The sequence below is a fragment of the Ascaphus truei genome, chromosome 2 (genome assembly GCF_040206685.1).
Source record: "Ascaphus truei isolate aAscTru1 chromosome 2, aAscTru1.hap1, whole genome shotgun sequence".
NCBI classification, from domain to species: domain Eukaryota; kingdom Metazoa; phylum Chordata; class Amphibia; order Anura; family Ascaphidae; genus Ascaphus; species Ascaphus truei.
This window is the reverse complement of record NC_134484.1, coordinates 258,538,837-258,562,420: the sequence shown is the minus strand read 5'-3', so window position 1 is coordinate 258,562,420 and position 23,584 is coordinate 258,538,837. Positions and strand designations below refer to the sequence as shown.

General features: G+C 42.6%; 1 protein-coding gene across 2 annotated transcripts in view; it reads right to left on the bottom strand.

The window, feature by feature from the left end:
* The window catches only part of ADCY2 (adenylate cyclase 2), a 1,451,375-nt gene that overhangs the window by 453,935 nt on the left and 973,856 nt on the right, over window positions 1-23,584 (bottom strand). For both annotated transcript variants that reach the window (XM_075586169.1, XM_075586170.1), the window contains exons 6-7: window positions 21,917-22,028; window positions 19,990-20,117 (exon numbers count right to left, since the gene is read on the bottom strand). In XM_075586169.1, the coding sequence (XP_075442284.1) occupies window positions 19,990-20,117; window positions 21,917-22,028 (240 nt within the window). The remainder of the gene's footprint in view (window positions 1-19,989; window positions 20,118-21,916; window positions 22,029-23,584) is intronic.

Here is a 23,584-nt window from a genome sequence, read left to right as displayed (position 1 = left end):
ACAGTCTGCAGCTTTCACAGACAACCAGTAGCTCAAACTACACAGCAGCCTTGCTGCTTCTCTCTGTCTGAGTCCACCCGCTGCTCAGGCCCACAGTGAGGAGCCACCTTCCGACCTACCCCCTGCGCACATTCCCACGGCCAGCGCCATCAAGGGCCACGCCACCGGACACCCGCCAGGACATGGGTCAGAGCCAACGGACACCTGTAAGTACAGCTACCCCAACGCTGCATGCTGCAGGACACCGCTCTGCATCATCTGAGACAGACGCCCATCGCTGACAAGGTAAAAAGACCGCACGCCACACGCACTGGCAAAAGGCCTACACACACCTACAGCATTGCAGAACTCAGAGCCTCACCAGACATCACGCAGGAGAGCGTTTACTCAGATACAGAGACCGCCGCGCAACTGCAACAGGCGCAGGCAGGCGCAAGGCCCAAACGGGCAGTCGCACTGACACAAAAGGCCCGCGAAAAATACGAAACTGACGTTGAAGCGCACCGCGCTAAATTAGAGAAGGCCTGGGAGGACACTGATTGTGAGATAAATAATGTCGCAAGCGCTAGCGATCAAGAAACCCAGATTAAGCAAGCTATCACTCAGATTAAGTCAAGCCATAGACGTTACGTAACGCTGTCACAGGCATATTTCACCTATCTGACAAGAACTAACACAGAAGACAGCACGCGGGAACGCGATCTGCAAAAGACGATTGACCTGGAGCGTGATGGCGTCGTGCAGACTGCCATCGCAGACGCCCAAAGCGAGAGAAAAGACCTTTTGCTGGAAACAGCATCACAGCGCTCCAGCGCATCCAGACACTCATCAAGGTCAGCAAGATCATCGCAATCTCACGTGTCTAGCGCAAGCGCAAACGCCACCAAGGCGCGAGCCACTGCAGAGGCCGCACGTGCCAGGGCCGCATACGCTCAGAAAGAGGCAGCCATGAAACTAGAAAGGGCCCGCTTAGAAGAGGAGGAGCAGACAGCCACTGCCACCGCTGCGCGGAAAAGGGCAGAGGTGGACGTCAACCTAGAGGCCCTAAATCAAGAAAGAGAAGCCGCCGCCGCTATAGCCCAAGCCGAAAGTCCTAGAAGCAGCCGCGCAACAGGAAGGCAGGGAGCAACCGAACAGACGGATTGCCTCAGAGGATCCGGCCCGACACACTGAAGACTACGTAAGGAGCCTCTTCAGTGTAAACACCAGCGCACCATCTCAACACGGATGGAGCGACTCCACAGATACCGAAGACCTGCTAGGCCCACGAGGAGAAGATGCCGTTCCTGCAATGGCACATGCTGCCTGGGATAGCCACAGCCACAAGAGTGATCCACACGCCAGCGCGCACACGGATGCACCACAACAGGCTCGCAATCCAGGTACACCCACGCGGGAGAAAACAGCCCCTCACACTGGCCAGCAGCCATCACGCATCCACGCCAAGGAAGAGGCGACCGCACAGACCGTCCCAGCACGCAGGACTCATCGGCTTCGACGACCGCCCTGAGAACTACCGGACGTGGAAGTTCACGTTCAAAGACGCAATCGACAGCTTGGACTTCTCAGCAAGGGAAGAGCTCAACCTGTTAGTCAAGTTCCTGGGGAACGTATCCAGGGAGCAAGCGCAGAGACTTGGGGCGGCAAACCGCACCAACCCCAAGTAGGTCTTGACCTAGTGTGGGAAAGGCTAGAAGAGTCCTATGGCAGCCCCGAAGCAGTCGAGGATTCACTCTTCAAAAGAATCGAGAGCTTCCCCAAGATCACAACTAAAGACTACTCGAAGTTACGAGAGCTCGGGGACCTGCTGCAAGAAATGGAGTTCGTGAGGAAAGACCATTCCTTAATAGGTCTCAACGCCCTAGACTCAGCTCGTGGAGTGAGACCCATCCTGGAGAAGCTACCCTTCAACCTCCAAGAAAGGTGGCTTTCACAAGGTTCCAAATACAAAAAGGAGAAGCAAGTCGCCTTCCCCCCATTCTCATTCTTCGTGAGCTTCATCCGCGAAGCGGCAAGGACAAGGAACGATCCCAGTTTCATCTTAGGTGCGCAAACCACATACAGTGCAAGCAGCTCGAAGAACGAGAGACCAGCGACGAGATATGGTAACCCCCAAACACCCATCTCGGCCCGCAGGACGGACGTGCCTCCCACGACCCAAACTACTCCCAATCAGTCGGTCGCCGGAGACAAGGAACCAAGGGACCCAAACAGGGAATGTCCCATACACAAGAAGCCACACCCACTCAACAAGTGCTTTGGGTTCAGGATGAAGTCCCTAGAGGAACGCAAGAGGTTACTTGGAGAATTCGGAGTTTGCTTCAAGTGCTGCGGTTCCATGACTCACCTAGCCAGGGACTGTAAGGAAGAGATCAAATGCACAGTGTGCGAAAGTGACAAGCACGTGACAGCGTTACACCCAGAGGCGATGACACTCCACCAACTCAAGAACCCATCCTCCGTAGCGGAGCATGGCGGGGAGAAGGAAGAAGGAGAGTCAACATCCGTCACATCTCAGCGCACTGAGGTTTGCGGAAAAGAAGGTGACAAAATGTCCTGCTCCAAAATATGCCTTGTCGCAGTGCACCCCCAGGGACAACCTGAGAAGGCTATTCGGATGTACGCAATCCTCGACGACCAGAGCAACCGATCACTGGTCAGGTCAGAGTTCTTCGACATGTTTAACATACAAGATGGTGCTTCTCCTTACACTCTCAGAACGTGCGCAGGGCAAATGGAGACCACAGGGAGAAGAGTGAATGGCTACACCATATGCTCAATAGACGGCAGAGTGAACATACCCCTTCCCACACTCATCGAGTGCAACCACATGGCCACAAACAGGGACGAGATACCCACACCAGACGTAGCACTCCATTACCCCCACCTCAAAGGAATAGCCAAGCACATCCGGCCGGTGGAACAAGACGCCAAGATCCTGCTGCTGCTCGGTAGGGACATCATGAGGGTACATAAATTCCGTAAACAGCACAACGGTCCCCACAACGCGCCATACGCCCAAAGACTCGACCTAGGATGGGTGATAGTGGGCAACTCGTGCACTAACAAAGAGCACGGGCAAGACTACGTCGATACCCGCAGAATGGAGGTGACAGAATGTGGACACACATCTCTCTCTGAACCATGTCTTGGCCATCTCCAAGTGACCGAAGGGCCAAGCGAAGAGAAAAGACAAGGTCATACCCCTGAGACCAACAAAGACATCCTCACGTCGATCGGATGCGACAATGGCTTAGGTTGCTCAGCAGTCCAGACAGCAAAGGATGATGAGTCGATTCCACCGAAGGAAGAGAGTAACCTCCCAAAGGTGACCGACAAAGGGATCGTCCTAAAAACAACAAACAATCAGACAATACTCCCGCGAGCAAGGGCACAATTAAGACGTACAGTTGTTCCTCTCCACAGAGTATCAAGCAACAGAGCAACCGATTGCCACGGCTGGCACAGCCGCAAAAGATTGCGCCCCATAGGCGAAGCCACAGTGTCAAAAGGACTGTTTGTTCAAACACGTAAAAGGGGACAGTTGCAGAGACATTTCCCAAAAGGATTTACAAGGACAAAAGAGACTGTTCTTCATCATGTCCAGGGAGAAAACAACCTCCCGATGGCAGTCAACAAAGAAACACAAAAGCGTTTCACCAAACTACGCAGAGATGTTCTCGTGCAAGAGAAATGTACCGATGAACTACGGTGCACAGCGTTCCAGACAACAAGGAACGATGACAAGCAAACACCATCAAGGGAAGATAGAGGATTCCCGAAGTTAACAGCCAAGGAGCTCTCTAAAGACGGACTAAGCAGTCGGGTGACTCCGCTACCATTCCGTTCACCAAGGAGGCGCTTCCCAAACAATGGAGAACATGCCATCTCTAGGTTCACCTCGCACCTCTGCGGCCTACAAAGGGAACCAGAGACCAAAAACAACTTTGTGGTCTTCATCCAGAAGATATTCTTTACTGGCCACGCAAAGCCAGCACCTCTAATGGAGGAAGGCGAAGAATGTCGGTACCTCCAATCACCTGGGGCCTACCACCCTCAGGAACCCGATCAAATCCGGGTATTGTTCAACCCCAGCATTCAGCTTCAGGGAGTCTCCCTAAACGACGACCCCTTTATTGGATTACATTCGACAACCAGTTTTCCGGGGACAGTAATCCGCTCCCACAAGGAGCCAAAAGTCCTCTCCTTCTGCCAAACGCCAGGTGATAGAGCAACAGGCTGCCACGGCTGGTATACCTACAAGGGGTTACACTCTGTGGGTGAAACTACAGAGACAAAAGGACTGTTCTCTTACAAGACTAAAAGGAAACAGTGCCAGAGACTTTTATACAAAGACATTGTGGTGCAACCAGCAAACCTGGAGCTGTGCATCCACCCTGCATCCTTAGCCAAAGAACCTTGGCCAAGGGACCTTGATACCAGTGATACCGGCCGGTGTCACATCGCTATGTGGACATGGACTCTTGCATTGTTTGAGAATGTGATGTTATCTTTGTTATGCATTGCACATATGTTCCACATATTCCAGTTATATAGTGGTATCTCCAGATACCAGACGGGGAGTGTCATGGAACAAGAATCACATTCCTGCCTGACCCCCCTTCTGCTTGTCAGCTTCTTAAGTTCAGCTACAGGCATTGGTTCCACATACACACACCGTGCCTGTGTGATGTACACTGGCGACACACTTTATTCGAGCTCGGCTAGTCCCACGAATTCGGGTATACCCGGGTGTATTGAGGTTTGTGACTGTTTTCTGCCCGAGTGCATTGGGTTATTTTCCAGGCAGGGATTGAAGCATTTTATTCCCGCTGGCTGCAATACTGCACAGTATATATATATATACTGCATTACAATTCATGAATTTATGCCATCTGGTAGACACGCGAAGCATTGCAGCCTATTAAATCCTAATCATTATCATTTAACAGATCAGCCGCCCGTCAGCCAGGCATGAACCCAGGCTGGGAAGGCAAACGCAACGGGGCTTGTCAGAGGTGAGGAGCGGCGCATTCCAGGTATCTGCCAGGTACATACTGGGTATTTGCTCGAATAAAGTGTGTCGGTGCAGTATCAATATGTTGCCCTTTCTGCCTGTGAGCAGGCAGTCAGTGAGCTGCTACAGCAGTTTCTGAGATCCTCACCAGAATGGGCTAGTCTGCCCCCCTCCTGTTTGTTCAGACATGGTCTGCCCCTAGACTATTCCTTTACCCACACTGCACCTCACTTCCTTTTCCAGTGCAATGTGGGTTGGTGCAACGCACAGCAAGAAGGGTGATAGCAGGTCTGGCAAAAAGTTTCTTTATTAAAGGGACATAAAAAACGGAAGGCTGCAACCTTCTACGCATTTCGTGCAGTCAAAATGCACTTTATCAAGAAGTTTTTGGGGTGCATGGTAAGAGAAGGAGGTGCGGCCAGATACTTTGTTGAGCCTTGGGATCATGAAAAGTCTTTTAGAGTCAGATCTCAGATGATAAGTGCTGTATGTGGTAGGGGTGAGGAGCTTGTTCAGATAGATGGGTAGCTTGTCCAGAAAGTATTTGAAGGCAAGACAGGAAAGGTGAACTTTGCAGTTAGACTCAAGTGATGACCAATCTAGTTCTTTGAGCATTTCGCAGTGATGTGTGTAGTTGCATTAGAGAACAAAACGGCATATTGAATTGTAGAAGGTATCAAGTTTGCTAAGGTGTGTTTCAGGTGCCGAGCCTTATACTATGTCTCCATAGTCGATAATTGGCCTTAGCATCTGCTGTGCGATACGCTTTCTGACCAGGAGACTTAGGGAGGATTTGTTCCTGTAAAGTACACCTAGTTTGGCAAAGGTTTTTGATGTCAGGGTATCAATGTGCATCCCGAATGTTAAGTGGGAGTCAAACCATATGCCCAGGTATTTAAAACTAGTAACAGGAGTTAGGGTGGTGTTAGCATTGGTTCTGATCTGGAGCTCAGTCACTGAAAGCTTTAGAAATTTGGTCTTGGTCCCAAATGCCATTGTTACAGTCTTGTCAGTTTTTAAAAACAGTTTGTTTTGGGAAATCCAATTTTCAAGTCTCAAAAGGTCAGATTGAAGTATGTGTTCAAGGTCGGAGAGGCTATGGCTGTTTGCATATAGGATTGTGTTATCTGCATACATGTGTATTGAAGCTTCCTTACAAGCTTTGGGAAGATCATTGATGAACACTGAGAAGAGTAGGGGTGTCATGGAACAAGAATCACATTCCTGCCCGACCCCCCTTCTGCTTGTCAGCTTCTTAAGTTCAGCTACAGGCATTGGTTCCACATACACACACCGTGCCTGTGTGATGTATCAATATGTTGCCCTTTCTGCCTGTGAGCAGGCAGTCAGTGAGCTGCTACAGCAGTTTCTGAGATCCTCACCAGAATGGGCTAGTCTGCCCCCCTCCTGTTTGTTCAGACATGGTCTGCCCCTAGACTATTCCTTTACCCACACTGCACCTCACTTCCTTTTCCACCCTGGAGACAGTGAGTAAAAAGAACCCCTTCTCTGTTTATCCCCCTTGGTGAGGCCATCTCTTTTTACCGGTTTCTAACTAATAATCACCACTACACACCATCCACAAGTATCTGTATCCTGCTGCCTTTTCCCAATAAAGTGGAGGAAATATTACAGGACTTGGAGTGATTTAAAAGAAAACTGTGTTAATGCTATCGGGAGCCATTCATACCAAACGTGACCCTGGCTTCAGAATAAGGGGCCCCAGAACAGAGCCTTGCGGGACATCACAGGTGATATCCAAGAAGTTGGAGTTAAAGCTTGAGATGGATACATGTTGGGATATACCTGATAGGTAGGATTGAAACCAGTTTAAAGCATGCTTCCCTATTCCAGAGCACTGGAGTTTGTTAAGCAGGATAGCATGATCAACAGTATCAAAAGCCTTTGCAAAATTTAGGAATATTGCACCAGTGAGTTGTCCCCATTCCATTCCACACTGGATTTCATTGCAAAGTTTTAGCAGGGTAGTTACGGTGGAGTGTTTGGGGCGAAAGCCAAATTGAAATTGGCTAGGGAAATTCGTCTTGGTATATTAATCGCTTAATTGGAAGTGAACACATTTTTCCATGACTTTGGATAGTATTGGGAGAAGAGAGATTGGCCTGTAGTTTGAGACAGTGTTCTTGTCCCCACTTTTGAAGATTGGTACAACTCTGGCAGTTTTCCAGGTCTTAGGGATATGGCCTGTACACAGGATAGAGTCGATTATGGAAGCAATTGGTTTGGCAATGGCTGGGGCACCAAGTCTTAGGAACTTAAATTGTAGTAAGTCAGGTCCACATTGGCTGCTTAGTTTTAATTTGGGGAGCGTGTGTGCAATCTCCTGTTTGGATACTGGGACAAATTGAAAATTGTGGGCAGTGTTGGGAGGATGGGTTTACTGGCTATGCATCTTAACCCTGGCTGTGCTTAAAGCTGTGACCATACAGCAAGCTTAAGCCTATAGGAAACCATGTTTAAAATGGTTTTGAAACAAAAAGTGGCACTGTGTGCTCATTTGCATGTCATTTCCCAGAATCTCTTGCTGCAGTGGAAGTGCTGTGTGCTGGGTGATAATGGTGAAAGGCGGGGTTGCAGACCTGTCTAAGACATGCAAATGAGCATACAGTTATATTTCCATTTGCTGCATGCTTTGCTGTGGGGGTTTTTTGTCACTTTTTTTTTCTCACTATAACTTAACTAAGTATGGTAAAACCCATCCTCATTGCTTCAGCTTTGCATAGCCAGTGTAACCAACCCCACACTGATGAGACCCATTAAGGTCAAAACAGCTGTCTGTGGGTGGGTTTTCTGGCTATGCATCTTAACCCTGGCTTTGCTTAAAGCTGTGACCATGCAGCGAGCTTAAGCCTATAGGGAACCATGTCTAATATGGTTTTGAAGCAAAAAGTGGCAATGTGTGCTCATTTGCATGTCATTTCCCAGAATCCCTTGCTGCAGTGGAAGTGCTGTGTGCTGGGTGATAATGGTGAAAGGCATGGTGGCAGACCTGCCTAAGACATGCAAATGAGCATACAGTTATATTTCCATTTGCTATATGCTTTGCTGTGGAGGGTTTTTGTCACTTTTTTTTACTCACCATAACTTAACTATATATATATATATATATATATATATATATATATATATATATATATATATATATATATATATATATATATATATACACATATACACACACATATATCCAACCATACATACAGCAGTGATAGATCAGTTACAAATAAATCGCAACATCCATCGGTTCTTATATGTGATACAGCTTTCTCCTACCACTTAGAAATTGAAAAATATTTAAGTATTAAAATAGTAAATAGCTAAATAAAGAATGCCCCAAGTATGCATGTATACTAGTGAGGAATTTCCTACAAATGGGAGCAAGTATGTCATTGATTGATGAGGATATTTAACTTGAAGATTTATTTTGTATTGACTGTCTTAATAAACTCTGGCATAGATAACGATAGGGGTGCCCCGCTACAGCTTAATGAATTTGAGGAAAGGGAAGTGGGTTGGGATGCTGATGGGTAGGCTTAATATGATATACTGGAGGAGAAAAGAAACCCAACTACTAGCACTCGTGCTCCCTAAACTGAATGATTGGTTATAAAGTTAAAATAAATCTTTAATGATCATAAATACTAAAATAATGGTGATTCAAATTAACAGACAATGGACACATGCTGATGATCCTATGTCGAATGCAATGTGAAACTGGATCACTATTAATACAACAGATAATGGATCTTGATTAAATCAGTTATCTAAGAGGGATCTGAAAAGTAGACTCCCTTACAAAGTGGTGTTTCTAGGCATAAAGGAGATGGTGCTATTAGTAGACACTGGTGTTGTGCAACCCTGTCAACACTTAATTGGTCAATTATTCAATGAGTATAGCAGACACTTGTGTGATAGCAGGCTGCATATGAGAAAGTATTGATGTAAGTTTGAATCCTGCACCTAAGAGTTTAGTGACTTCCCAATGAATGTTGCAAATGTTAGCACAGAGGACACACCCAATTCTAGAGTATAAACACCTAGCTCCTCTATAATGTCCTTCAATTGAGTAGCAATTTTGAATACAGACAGGCTACTATGTAGTACAAGAACAACCCCAAATGTAATAATATACACTGTAGCTATGTTAAATGCTGAGTGTATGGTGTAGTTGGTAACTGATGTAGTGTTAATTTAGCAGCCCATGTTCATGAATGGGCTAGTGCCACTAACGGATGGTCAGAAGTGTGTTAATTAAAGTATACCTATAGCCCATATTCATGAATGGGCTTGAACCACTCTAAATGGATATGATTAATATCAATTAGTAGAGCGACAGAGGGAAGGGTGGATCCTTGCAATGTTGCAGAGAAAAAATGACAAGTTTTAGCTACATTGTGAATGTGAGAGGATAATGGAGGAATGAGTCAAATGTGACCCCTAGGCAACGTGCTTGTGAGACTGGGTGCATGATAGTGCTTCCAACAGTAATTCAGAAGGGGGCAATAGGGCCAGACTTGGAAGGAGGTATGACGAACTCCGTCTCTGACATGTTAAGTTTGAGTCGGCGGTGGCGGGCCATCCAGATTGATATAGCTTTGGACTGTACAGCAGGTGTAAGGTCAGCGGTTGAAGATAAATTTGTGTGTCATCAGCAAAGAGGTGATATTTCAACACAAGAGATGTGATAAGGTCACCTAGAGAGTGTGAAAAGAGAAGAGGTCACAGGACAGACCCCTGGGGTACGACTTGTTTATTTATTGAGGGTGTTTCATATTTGTATTTTCTCTAACAAAAAATAAATAAAATATAACCATATAATATTATTCTTCCAATCAAAGGGACAGGCCGTTATACTGTATGAAGCTTTAATACATTTTTCATAATTGTCTTTCTTCAGAAGTTAAGAAAAAGGTCAAAATATTTGACACAACCCTGCTAAACCAACTATTAACGGAGAGTAACATTTCCTAAAAACCGTTCCAGACGTTGAATACAATTACAAAAATATTTGTATATAAGCTCATTTCATCCTTAAATATTATTTGTGTATTCCCTACCCATTTTTTTTAATTATGAACCCCTTAAAAAGTGCTGTGCAAATCAATATAAACACAAAAATAGTAGAAATGTAATTATAGTATTTTGATGGACAATACTTAAGTGAATAGTGGAGTTAAGCAAATACAGTGAACAAAATCAATGTGGTACAGATGCAGCGGCCATTATTTTAACAAATCATGCAGTGTATACCTTGGAATACCCATGTCATGGCGTGGGATTTCTTCCAACCGTACCGCCTTAAGACGCAAGTGCAGGCGAGTGCATAAAATGGCATTTTAGTGTTCTGGCTTTTAAAAAACCTGAAATTGACACAGTAGCACAGTAGCACAGTACTGTACACATTACAATTCATTCATTTCATTGTATTCAATTGCACACAATCCCTGATATTCAAACAAAGCAACCGTAATCGCGTGTGCCTGGGGCGATTGGTGGCATTAATGCCGCGTGAAGTACAGCAGCGCACACGAAAACGGCGTCGTGATTTGTTAAAATAATGGCCGCGGCATCTGTAGATTTCATGTGCTTTAGTTGCATATTCCATGGCAATGTATGTCAACAAGCATATAAAGGACGGTGATTCATTGATCATCAGGGAGACTTCACCTAGCATCTGAACAAACTAAAATCTGTACAGATTGTTCCTAACTGTGTACTGTAGCTGTTTTAAAAGCCATTACGAAGAAGATGAGCTTTTATTTCAGTACCAGTTTGAATCTGTAGACTTTGTTCAATATCATTTATGCAATGTGCTAGGTTTTTCATTTCTTCTGGGTCTGTTGAGTAATTGAGAGCATACGTGACTCTGAATAAACATGATTTAGTTTTGTTTAAAACAGGTTTCTATACTAGAACAGCAGGGTTTCGCGCATTGTAAGAACAGCAGCTCTATATTGTAAGTATTTTCTCGACAGCCACTCTAAACAGTTCATTTCTATTACAAATGTGTAAGTATAAAAATAATATATATCAAAGTTATTTTTCCTGTTTTATTGCCATAGCTGGTTATCTTCACGTTTTACTCCAGTCACTCATTTGTTTTTTTCACTTCTTGTTAAGTGTTCTTGAATGCTTATTTAATATTAAATGCAATTGAAGCAAATTACTAAATTTACAATGCATTTGCTATTACTGTATGTTGATAACAATAGGCAGGAAAAAGTTAACAAAAGCTTACTCCATTTCAGTGGAATAACTTAATAGCACATTTATTTCAACAATTGTGGCTCGAGGTGTACAGAATTGAACAATTATGTACAGAATATTCCCGTAGGAAAGGGATGATTTCCATTGTATATAATCTCTTACAGGACACAAAATATCTCAACTTTATACAGTAGATGTTGAAATGGTAAAAAGAATAGGCTTTGCAATCCCAATTGAGTCATGGGGATCAAGCTCTACTAAGACATCTAAAACCTCCAATTTGTAAAAATATTAAGGAAAATGGATACACAAGTTTAGGTGGTATCTGGCCTCAGGGAGAATACATTAAATGTTTCCTGTAGTATCAAATAATTGTTGGAGGGCTTGTGGGGAAGTAGGCACTACTGTATGTTACATATCTGGTGGTCATGGCTTATCATTTCACAGACTTGGGCTCAAATATTCAAGGTTATTAATTATATCGTAAGAATAAAAATGTCTCACGCCCCTTGTATTGTTCTCCTGAATTCAGTATGGATATCTCACACATTACCAAGAACACCCAAGTACTAATTTCTAATATTCTAACAGCTATAAAATGTGTCATAGCTAACCATTAGAAATGAGTAAACTCCCCACAATTGGTGACATTTTTAAAAGCGGAAACAATGTAATGTTAATGGAAATACTTTCTAGCGTTCCTAATGGAACCTATAACCTGTTTTGTGATATATGAGCCCCCTGGATTGAATCCAATTACTGCAAGCTTCTAGAGGGTGATAATAACCTGGTGCCTACCTTATGACAAAATAATTAAAAATATATGTATATTTATTTTGTGCTGGAATACATTATAAATTATACTTATTTAATTGAATGTATAACTAGATATCTTGAATGTAGAGATATACTTATACTAATATATCCATCTCCTTCCTATTTCCTTTTTTATTTTGTATCCCATTCCATTTCCCCTGAACCTATAATTGGACATTTTTGAAATGTGATTTCCCTGTGATTGAGGATGAGGTCTCCATGCTCGTCTCATGATCTCACCCTACAACTTGCCAACTTGATCTTATACGCTCACATCTCCTCTGCTCCCTCTCTGGTGCACTAAGCCCCATGCTGCCGTAAATCACAGTTTTAATCTCTCTCTCATCACTGGCACATTCCCATCTTCCTTTAAACATGCACTCATATCACCCATTCTAAAGAAACCCTCTCTTGACACAACCTTCCTCTATAATTACCACCGTCTCTCTTCTTCCTTTTGCCTTCAAGCTATTTGAGCGACTTCTGTACAATCTATTGATTCACTTTCTCCCCTGCTTAACTCTTTGTAATCCGGTTTCCATCCTCTGCTCTCCACCGAGACAGCACTAACAAAAGTTTCCAATGACCTACTCATAGCTAAGTCTAAGGGTCACTTGCCCTTACTAATTCTGCTGGATCTCTCTGCTGCCTTCAACAATGTTGATCATCCCCTTCTCCTCCACACTCTCCACCCAATTGGCATCCATGATGCAGCCCTCTCCTGATTCACATCCTACCTATTCAACCGCTCGTCAGTGTTTCTTTCTCTGGTGTCTAGTCCTCTTTATTCCCTCTTTCTGTTGAAGTCCCAAAAATCACTGCTATTCTCACTCTACACCTTTTCTTGTAGTGAACTAATGCAATCTTTTAGTTTTCAGAATCATCTCTGCTGATAATACCCACATTTACCTCTCCTCCCCTGATCTTTCCCGTTTCTAATCCAGTGTCACCAATTGTCCCTCAGCAACGTCCTCCTTGATATCCCACCGTTACATGAAACATAACATGTCCAAAACAAAACTCTTTCCTCCTTCCACAGCCACCCCTACACCCAAACTCTCCCTCAATGTCAGTAATACCACAATCTCATCATCACCTGAAGCCTGCACCCTAAGGGTCGTCTTTAACTCTAGTATCTCCTTCATTCCTCATATTCACTCCTTCACTAAATCCTGCCATCTCCACTACCGAAATATCATTGGGATATTCTCACTCATGACACAACTAAAATTCTAATTCACTCACTCGTCTTGTCGCGCCTTGACTTCTGCAACTTTCACCTACTGTAGCTGGCATTCAACTAATCCGCCTATCCAAAATCCATCTATCCAAAATTCTGCTGTCAGACTCATTTACCTCACTCACTGTTCTACTTTTGCTGCACCATTATACAAATACATTCACTTGCTTCCCATATTCTATAGAATCAAATTTAAAACCCTACTTCTGCCTTACAAAGATCTCAACAAAGCTGCCCTGGTTACATATCAGCCCTCATCCACAAATATATCTGTAAGGGAGTGAATAGGTTAACTCCCTTTCCAGACTGAACAGGTCTCGGATTTCATACCTCAACAGGGAGGTGTGGACAATGAACTCCTGATTAAGCAAGCATAAAAGGCAGGAAGCTGCCAGAGACAGAGAGTTAGGTTTTTCCCCAGGCGGGTAGAGAGACTTCTCCCAGCCAGCTGAGAGTCTGGCTGTTATAGACAGGACTGAAGGAATAAGGCCTGTGGGGTCCAGCTGGGAATCACACCCAGGATAAAGATCGCTCCCCAGAACTGGCTTTCCTGATTGCTGTTGGAGCTGCAATTCAGATAAGAGACTTTTTGTTATTGTACTTTGAATACATAGTATATGTTGTATTGTATTGTATGTCTAAATTTATATAGCGCCATTAATGTACATAGCGCTTCACAGCAGTAATACATGTGGTAATCCAATAAATAACAGATAATATAAATAACAGATCATGGGAATAAGTGCTTTAGACATTAAGGAAGAGGAGTCCCTGCTCCGAGGAGCTTACAGTCTAATTGGTAGGTAGGGAGAACGTACAGAGACAGTAGGAGGGATTTCTGGTAAGTGCATCTGCAGGGGGCCAAGCTTTATGTGCCATGTGTTCAGAATATTCACAGTGCTATTCATATGCTTCTTTAAGCAAGTGTGTCTTAAGGTGGGTCTTAAAGGTGGATAGAGAGGGTGCTAGTCGGGTACTGAGGGGAAGGGCATACCAGAGGTGAGGGGCAGTCAATGAAAAAGGTTTAAGGCGGGAGAGGGCTTTAGATACAACATCAAGAGAGGCCTCGAGACGCATAGCGTCTCTAATCATTTCAAGCTAGTGCATAATCAGATTCCTGATGGCCTTATATGTATGGGTATTGAATATCTAAAACCAAATTGGCGCGGGGGAGACAGGCTGGGCATGTTGTCCAAAAGAGAAAGTTATTGGATATATGTCCTGAAAACCTTGTCCCCATTGGGTCTAAATATTGATTTCGATCTGGCATCCTTTTTGAAAGACCCTTAGAATCTGCTTGTTTCATCTTTCTTCAATGTAGTTATCGTTTTCTATTGAATTTGTAAATATGATCAATGTTAAACATTAGGTTTATGTAATCAACTATAGGATAAGTGTTTATTTTATTAATTTAATGTTTTAACATGTTTTAAGTCATTGTATATGTTTTGATATTTTAAAAGAGTAGTAGTGAGGACTGGTTTGACCCCAACAGCACGGTATATCAATTAAGCTGTTTCTGGTCCTGCAATTACTCAGTTAAGTGACGAAAATGATCGCCGCCCATTTGTGGGCAGATACAAGTTTTAGTGCATGTACTTAAGGCACCAGTGTACTGGACTCCTTCATCTCCTGAGGAAGTGACGTAGCGTCACGAAACGCGTAGAGAGGAGGAGCCTAGTACAGTGCACGTTGTAAGCTGTCACCTGCGTTGCATCTCGTGGTGTGGGGAGAACTTCGGGCGCTGCGCCGCTAACGTCATCGGTTGGCGCGCGACCTCGTGAACAACACACCATCGAGTGGACATAGGCTGCGGACGGCATTCTTGAGCGGCATGTTTGCCCTCGCAAAATGTGAGTGTAACATCGCTGCTTTTTAACATTGTTAAATAAAATTTGCGGAGTACACTAGGCTGTCTTTCAATTTTCTCCAACCACGGTTGTTGCGGTGTATGCTGCTACTGGGACGACGCAGACCGAGTTGAAGAGAGCCACCTTAGGAACCACGAGGGGCCCGTGGAGATCAAGGTGGAGGAAGAGAGCTAAAGAACAGATTCTCTCCCCCGAATGAACAAGAAAATATCCTGTAAGTAGGGATTTTCCTCTTCAGGTTGGGGCAATTGAGTCTGTATACTGCGCAATGGTGTGTTTTCTTTTTCTTTATCTGTCATTGCAGACAACATAAGGGAACACGCCTAGAGGAAAATCTACCTCACATTGTTGATGAATCATTCTACTACCAGGACTGACTTTTCAAACAGGACTGTCTTTCGATATGGTACTGTAATTATCATCACCACACTTTGCGCCGGGGACATTTTTTGTATTTGTATTTTTTGTATTTGTATATGTTGTATTGTATTTTATTGTATGTCTAAATTTATATAGCGCCATTAATGTACATAGCGATTCACAGCAGTAATACATGTGGTAATCCAATAAATAACAGATAATATAAATAACAGATCATGGGAATAAGTGCTTTAGACATTAAGGAAGAGGAGTCCCTGCTCCGAGGAGCTTACAGTCTAATTGGTAGGTAGGGAGAACGTACAGAGACAGTAGGAGGGAGTTCTGGTAAGTGCATCTGCAGGGGGCCAAGCTTTATGTGCCATGTGTTCAGAATATTCACAGTGCTATTCATATGCTTCTTTAAGCAAGTGTGTCTTAAGGTGGGTCTTAAAGGTGGATAGAGAGGGTGCTAGTCGGGTACTGAGGGGAAGGGCATTCCAGAGGTGAGGGGCAGTCAATGAAAAAGGTTTAAGGCGGGAGAGGGCTTTAGATACAAAGGGGGTAGAAAGAAGATATCCTTGAGAAGAACGCAAGAGTCTGGATGGTGCATAACGAGAAATTAGTGCTGAGATGTAAGGAGGGGCAGAAGAGTGTAAAGCTTTAAAAGTGAGGAGATGGATAACCAGATTAGCTGGCTGCCCACTAGAAAGGGCTGGAGTGAAGTCTAGATAGTTTCCCTAATGGGAAAAGGTGTTTATTTTATTATTTGGTTTTCTTAAAGGGACAGTGCACTGATGTTTATTTGGTTTGTGGCTAATAGACCACTACAGTTACGGTTCACCCTCTGTCTATGCGTCTATCTGACCTTGCCTACATGCCGCTCCATCACAATATCCCAAAACTCTACCTTACTGTATATTCTGTTCAGCTGTTCCCAGCTGATTTGGAGGGTGGCTCCTCCTTCCCAGGTTTGAAGCTCACCCCTCCAACTTTTAAATCGATAAAGCTCACTCCATTTCACCTTCCACACTCATGGGAACTTGCATGCAGTTTGATTGCGACAAATCTAATACAGAGTGCTTTTCCGGGTATTGTACAGGTTAATAAGAGCTTCAATCAGACTTAGAACTATGCAACTAATTTTGACAGATTTAATATAAATCATTCTTCCTGGTAATGTATAGGTTATTAAGAATTTATACTAGTGTTAGGACCCTTGAGACGTGGTCTGCCTTGGAGGGGCTCAAGGGCTTCCGACCCTTTGGCCAAAGAGTTAAACTAAAAGACCATTTTATTCAAAAGATTTCTATATATATATATATATAGGCACTGTACCGTGTATTTGTGTCAATGGATGTAGCACTGGTCTCTGTCTGTGTTTCATGTTCTGTCTCTGGTTTTAATTGTATATTCTGCCCATGAAATCCACCTTTCCTTCTACCTTATTACCTCCTCTCACTCCCGCCTGCAAGACTTCTGTACTGCCTCTTCTCTCTGGAATTCTCAACCACGTTAACATCAGACTCTCCCCCAGCCTTCAGACACTTAAAAATTCCCTGAAAACTAACCTTTTCAAGGAAGCATATCTGGCATACCCCTAATATCTACTCCTGTACCCTCGACCCTCACCTGTAACCTAATTGCGATCAGCTATATGGCTTGACCAAGCTACACATCTAACTCTGCCTAACAGCTTCACCCCCAAAACTTTATGGGATCAGCTGTGTGGCTGGACCATACTCCACCTTGAGACATAATCATCCCACAATGAGCAGCTACTTTACCTTTTTGTTTCATTGCGCCTTATTCTTCTAGATTTTAAATTCTCACGAGCATGTCCATCATTACCTTTTGTATCTGTTTGCACTTCTTTGTCCTTATTTGGTATATTATTCTATTTATGTAATATATATAGCTCTGTGCCCCCACTGTGCCGCGCTGCGGAATGTTTATATAGGCGCTTATATAAACAAAAAGAAGTGTGTGTGTGCAGTAGGCGCATCTTAAGTGAAACTTCTTTGTGTTTTGTCACAGAAATTGTATTTGTGATGGTGATGTTTTTAATTAAAAATCAAAACACAATTTCAATGCCAAAACGCAAAGAAGTTTGATGTAGAACGCACATGCACATGACACACCCCCTGTTTTACCTATTTGCACTTCTATATATATAGTAACTGTGAATTTAATGTGTGTGAGCATCTCTGTGTGTGTGTGCGTCTCTCTGTGTGTGTGTCTCTGTGTCTGTGTGTGCGTGTGCTGTGCCTGTGCTGCGTGCGTGCAGCATCGGCGGGTACAGCGCAGGCGTGCCCAGCCGGTGCCTACTGTGCAGATGTGCCTACTGCGCAGGCGTGCCTAGCCAGTGCCTACTGCGCAGGCGCACCAAGCCGGCATGGCTCCTGCACATGCACACCGAGCATGGGTGGCCTCCGCATGCGCACCAGCTTCCATAATGGCCTCTTCTGCCAGCAGTGACGTCTCTTCCAGGACTGCACTTCCATCTCCAACAAGGCGATTTACTCCAAGGGAAATTTGGTAGGTGCAAGCATAGGAGTTTCACTTCAAAAATGTGCACATCTAGCCATAGTGTACCATCTTTGATTGGCCTGACAATGATAAAAAGGGCTCCTTGAGAAAACTATTTTGCTATACGTTTAGATGCTGAATGAAACAAATATTTCAAGGCTAATATCTCAGTAGTGAGCCTTGGGACTGTAGATGCAGCCAATTATTTAATTGTACCAATATGTTAGGTACATAGGGATTTTCATCTAACACGCCAGAAACAGAGGAAGCTCTTTATTTGTAATCACTGTCATTAGAAAAGTATGGTAGGAAATTCCTGCAAAGTTATGGCGCATATTCAGCCCTGGACTTCTAAAGCATCCCGCTGGCTCGATGACACGATGTCTGGTAAAAAGTCCAGAGTTGAAAGGCGCTGACGTACTAAGGTGTCAAGTGGGGAGGTGTAACTCAAGTATCCCCATCTTAGTAAATGTCCAGGCAAATGGGCCAGATGTCCCGCAAGCTCAGACAAAATGTCGCCAGGTAAGGGGGCCGGGTCTGGTATGCTAAGCATCAAAGGTACGAGGTTCGTGCATGCCCTTAACAAACTAAGAAGCCCTCTGCCAGGTTTTGCAAAGTATTGGCAACAAAAAACACAAAACCCCAGCAAGCTCTTTTTGGGAACCCTTGAGCCCCCACAAAATATATATGTATATAAGTGTCAAAAAGGAGAGCTATTGAATGTGGCATATGTATACAACAGACGACAGTCGTCTAAAGTATTGGCAACTCCAGGATAGCTGGGGAATATTATTCCCATGGAGTAGATTGGCTGTTAAGAACTGTTTAGTATATAAGAAACCCTGCAGCCCATCGGGAACCAGATTCACCATGTAAAAAGATTCATCCAAGATTAACATTGTAACAAAGATTCGTAACAAGCTTTAGTAGTTCGTAAGAACTAAGGTCCCCAGATCCAATACCACAATGGCAGAACAAAGGAAGCAGCTCCGGCGGAGTAACAGCGGTTGCGAGTGGTGCCACTGACCGAAGACTGCTTTGCAGATCTATTTACGCACAACTCCCGCTCCTAGGAAATTGCGCCTAGAGACTTTATTTGCAAAGATTTCATTTTGGGAACAAGATTTTTTGTTTGCCCTGTCCCAGTAAGTGTATTTTTTAGTGTAATTGTAAACTAATGTGTGTATGTTCTTTTCTGTAAATAAATAACAATTTATTTTATCTGCTCGCTTTGCTCAATCAAATGATCCGGGCATTCAGGTGTTAAAAGTGCTGGTCTCCTGTGACACAGAGGTACAGAAAATGGACTGTATCCTAGCTAACAAGAAACATGTGATGAAAGACCTTATTCGTTTTGACACAAGGAGTGTTCACCGATTGGTCACTGCAAATTACATCTGAATAAGAAAAATAATATATGTATATAATCATGTCCATACATATGCAGTATTAAATATATTTTAAACTAGGTTTTATTGACTAGCAACATATATATATATATTTATTTTAACATGACACTCCATACACATGATCAGTTGGGCTCCAAATATAAAAACATGCTTAAAAACGTACCACCATATGTCACTAATGATTATAGAATTATTTTTTCAACACAATGCACTGCATGTTTATTTTTGTTGTAGTCTGAATTGCAGAGGTGTTCATTCAAAGTCAGGAAGCAAGGGTACAGACTTTTTGCAACTAGGAGAGATGTAAAAAAACAACAAAACACACACATATACTGCAGCCTTATAATAAATATTATTATTATTATTATTATTATTATTATTTAGTAGAAAGAATAAGACAAAATATCTGCAATTTTTTTGGTATAACTATAGTTGTTTAAAAGGTAAAAGAATAATTAAGTACACAGCAAACATTAAATGAATACAATAACTTTTACAGAAGTATTGCTGTACTGTACTTACTTTATTGCTTCACACATATCCAATCCCATTTTCACACAGTTCTTTGCATGATTCGGAAGGGAGATAGGGAGTCCAGAAACACAGTAATAGCAATCTCCTAGGATTTTGATTCGCATGCATTCATTTTCCTAAAGGTTGAGAGAAAAGAGAATTTAACATTTCAAATACATTGCGGAATGAAAAAAAAAAACAAAGACCTTAGATGCAATGATTGTATTAATCTGGTATTTCTTGGCAACATTTTGTTCCTGACAGTTTTATAAGTAAATTGTCGAAAGTTACAGATGTCTTAAAGTGCTTTTCTTTTACATTTCACATTTTCATTTTTGTAAAATGTTCACAAACGGTCAAAAGTGATCCACATTTTGGCAATTTTTCCAGAATGTTGCCAGTTTCTGTTGAATGAAAAATAAAACAAAGACCTTAGAGGCAATGATTGTATTAATCTGGTATTTTTTGGCAACATTTTGTTCCTTACAGTTTTATAAGTAAATGGTCGAAAGTGTGTTAAAGTGATTTTCTTTTACATTTCACATTTTTATTTTTGTAAAATGTTCACAAAAGGTCAAAAGTGCTCCACACGTTTGCAATTTGGAAAGAATGTTACCAGTTTTTGCCAGCAAAAGGCTGTATATACAGTAAACTAATATGCAATCTGAATTTATGGTCATGTGACCTGCACAGTGATGCCGGCTCCAGAGGCATCCAGTGTTACATGCAGGGAGATAAAGCAGCTAAGGAATGGTTCTGAATCCATGGAGACCAGCAACCAGTATACCCGCAGAGAGAAACTCTACATTCTGCATTAACATCTGCATTAACTCCAGCACAACACTAGTGAGTACATTTTTTACATTTTATTTCATTTGTATGATTAAAGGTGTCTGCAACACAGAAGCAGTGTTCTGTCTTCTATACCAGGGATGTTCAACTACAGTCCTGAAGGCCCCCCCCCCCCCCCCCCAAAGGTCGGATTTTTAGGATATCCCAGCTTCAGCACAGGAGGCTCAATCTTTGACTGAGCTTCTGATTGAGCCACCTGTGCTGAAGCTTGGAAATCTGAAAAACTTGACCTGTTGGGGTGTCTTGAGGACTGGAGTTAAGCACCTCTGTTCTATACAGTGCTTCTACTCCCATAAGAGACGGAAATACTCTTGCAAGAGAAGACACCGACCTTTAATGGACCTTAATATCTACATTTTTGTTAATTCCTGAGCACAATAGTTTTTGTTGCATACTATCCTGTACATTGACTTTTAATGCTTGCCCAACAATTATTTTTCAACATCTGCATGCATTTTCACAAAAAAAGAGCACATTTTCCCTAGTTGCCAAACTTTAGTGACCATTTCTAATATTTCTTGTAAATTGCATTAAAGCTAAATGGGCTCTTACAAATACTGTACGCTGTTACAAATAATGATCACGCTACTAATTAACTCTCTCCTATATATCTATATCTTCCATATTATCTGAAGTTAAAATGTAATTGAAAAATAGTAGCTCTGATGACAACTTTTGTGTTCCCTAATGAGTTTTTTTTTTTTTTAAATCAAGAAATATCAAGTACACGTTGTGATCTGATGTTGAAAAATCTTTGACAAATTCACAAGGCGACCATTTTAGTTTGGAGTGATTTTGTAATGTAAAAAGTATAAATTTAGATAATTCTACAAGGGCCATGTATACTAAGCAATATTACTCTATAAGACGCCATCCATGCCAGAAGATACCTTGGCAACATTTTGTCCATTCACTCTAATGGGATGTAAAAGCCATATTAACTAAGCCATGCTGGAAGGTATCTAATGGAGTAGCATTAATTATTAACTAATTTGGTCCTAAATGACTGCTGTTTTAGGATGTAACCAGTTACTCTAGTGATAGCAAGCACTCAAGTTGTATATGGTTTGTTCACTTACAGTACCTTTGCAATTTGGTCAAACTTTCCAAATAACTCATTCAGCATGTGCACTAGTTCTCCCGGAGAGCAATCACTGGCCAGTCGAGTGAATCCAACAATGTCGGCATACAATATGCTGCAAAACGCAAAAGGAGAATGTCTAATTCTCATAGTTATTGCAACAACAAACAAATCTCCTAGATCAAAAACTGGTGCGTGAGAGTTTTTCTAGGATAAATCTGGTAGCGTTTGTTGTATTAATATTATCCACATTTAGTAGACTTTGATAAATAGCACCCTGTGGATCAGTCCTTACCATATGCCATGGGGTTTAGGTATCAAAGTTTCCTGACTGTGAATATGGGGAGAGAAAACTGCAATTTTATCAAGGAAAAAAAACATTGAAACCATTAGGATTTCCTTCTTTGATAAATCTAGAGTAGTAATTCTGCACACAGTTTTAGCAGCCAACACATTGTTTCAAATGCCATCAGGACGCAATTTACACACAATGGGGCTTATGCACTTAGCATCGCACATGGCATTTTGGGCATAAATTGCTGCATAAAAATCACAAATTTTATTGCACCCGTGTGCATCTATGTTCTGTACTAACTTCCCCTCCCCCCCCCCCCCCCCAATGTGCACCATAGGAGTCAAAAGCTTTTTAATATAGAATATTTGTGCATACGACTCTCAGATGTAAATGAATTGTACTAAAAAAATTGTTTCTATGCCAATAAAAATAGTTGAACCTGCATCAAATCCTAAGATGTCTGTTTATATTGTTAGCACAGAAATAAGTTTTGATGTATCAACCTAAAAATGATTTGATGCAGCACAGATGTTACATTATACAGGTTCAAAACATTTATTATTTTCACAGTTTGGCTATTATAAATAATATGACGATAATAATTTCTATTTATTAACACTAATTTAGCATGACACAATGCATCACATGTTATTTCAATCCACGAACTATGCATCAACCCCCTGTACTGTATGTGTGACGTAACATAGCGACCTTCATAAATACTGTAGGATGTACTGTTCGTACTCATTTTTAGCACTAAAATAGATGCACAAAAAAAATGTGAAATACAGTAGGATCTTGTACATAGATCCACATGTTTACACAAAAACATTGCAATACATTGCCACATATAATTAAACATTTCTATTAATTATGAATAACTGTTAAATGAAGAAAGGGTATGGAAGATCAGGAGAAGGGAGTAGACAGTGAAGGTTTGGCTGCTCTGCATGAAACAGTTGGCAAGTGGGACTATACTATACTTTATGTGTCTGTTTTCCTCGGTGGGAGCATTACTTGTAAGAAAATGAATAGTCCATTTCCTCACATTTTATGCCTATCTGTTTGCACCAAGGTGTGTGCACACAAGCACTTGCTGCTGGTTTCCTGATGAAACTGGGCAATCCAGTGAAACGTGTAGAGTGCCTGAATTTGCAAACCGCAGTTGCGAGAGATTGAGGATCACGGCGCTGCCGCTTCCCAGAATCAACATCCGGGTATTCAAGCCGAGAGGTGTGGAGGCCAGCTAGCTGCAAGGTTGCCGAGAGGAGAGACGCATGAACACCTGTGGATGCTGGTGGAAGGTGAACGCCGTAAGCAGGATACCACAGACGGCGCCTATTCCAGTCACGACAACCTTTGATTTGACTGTTATT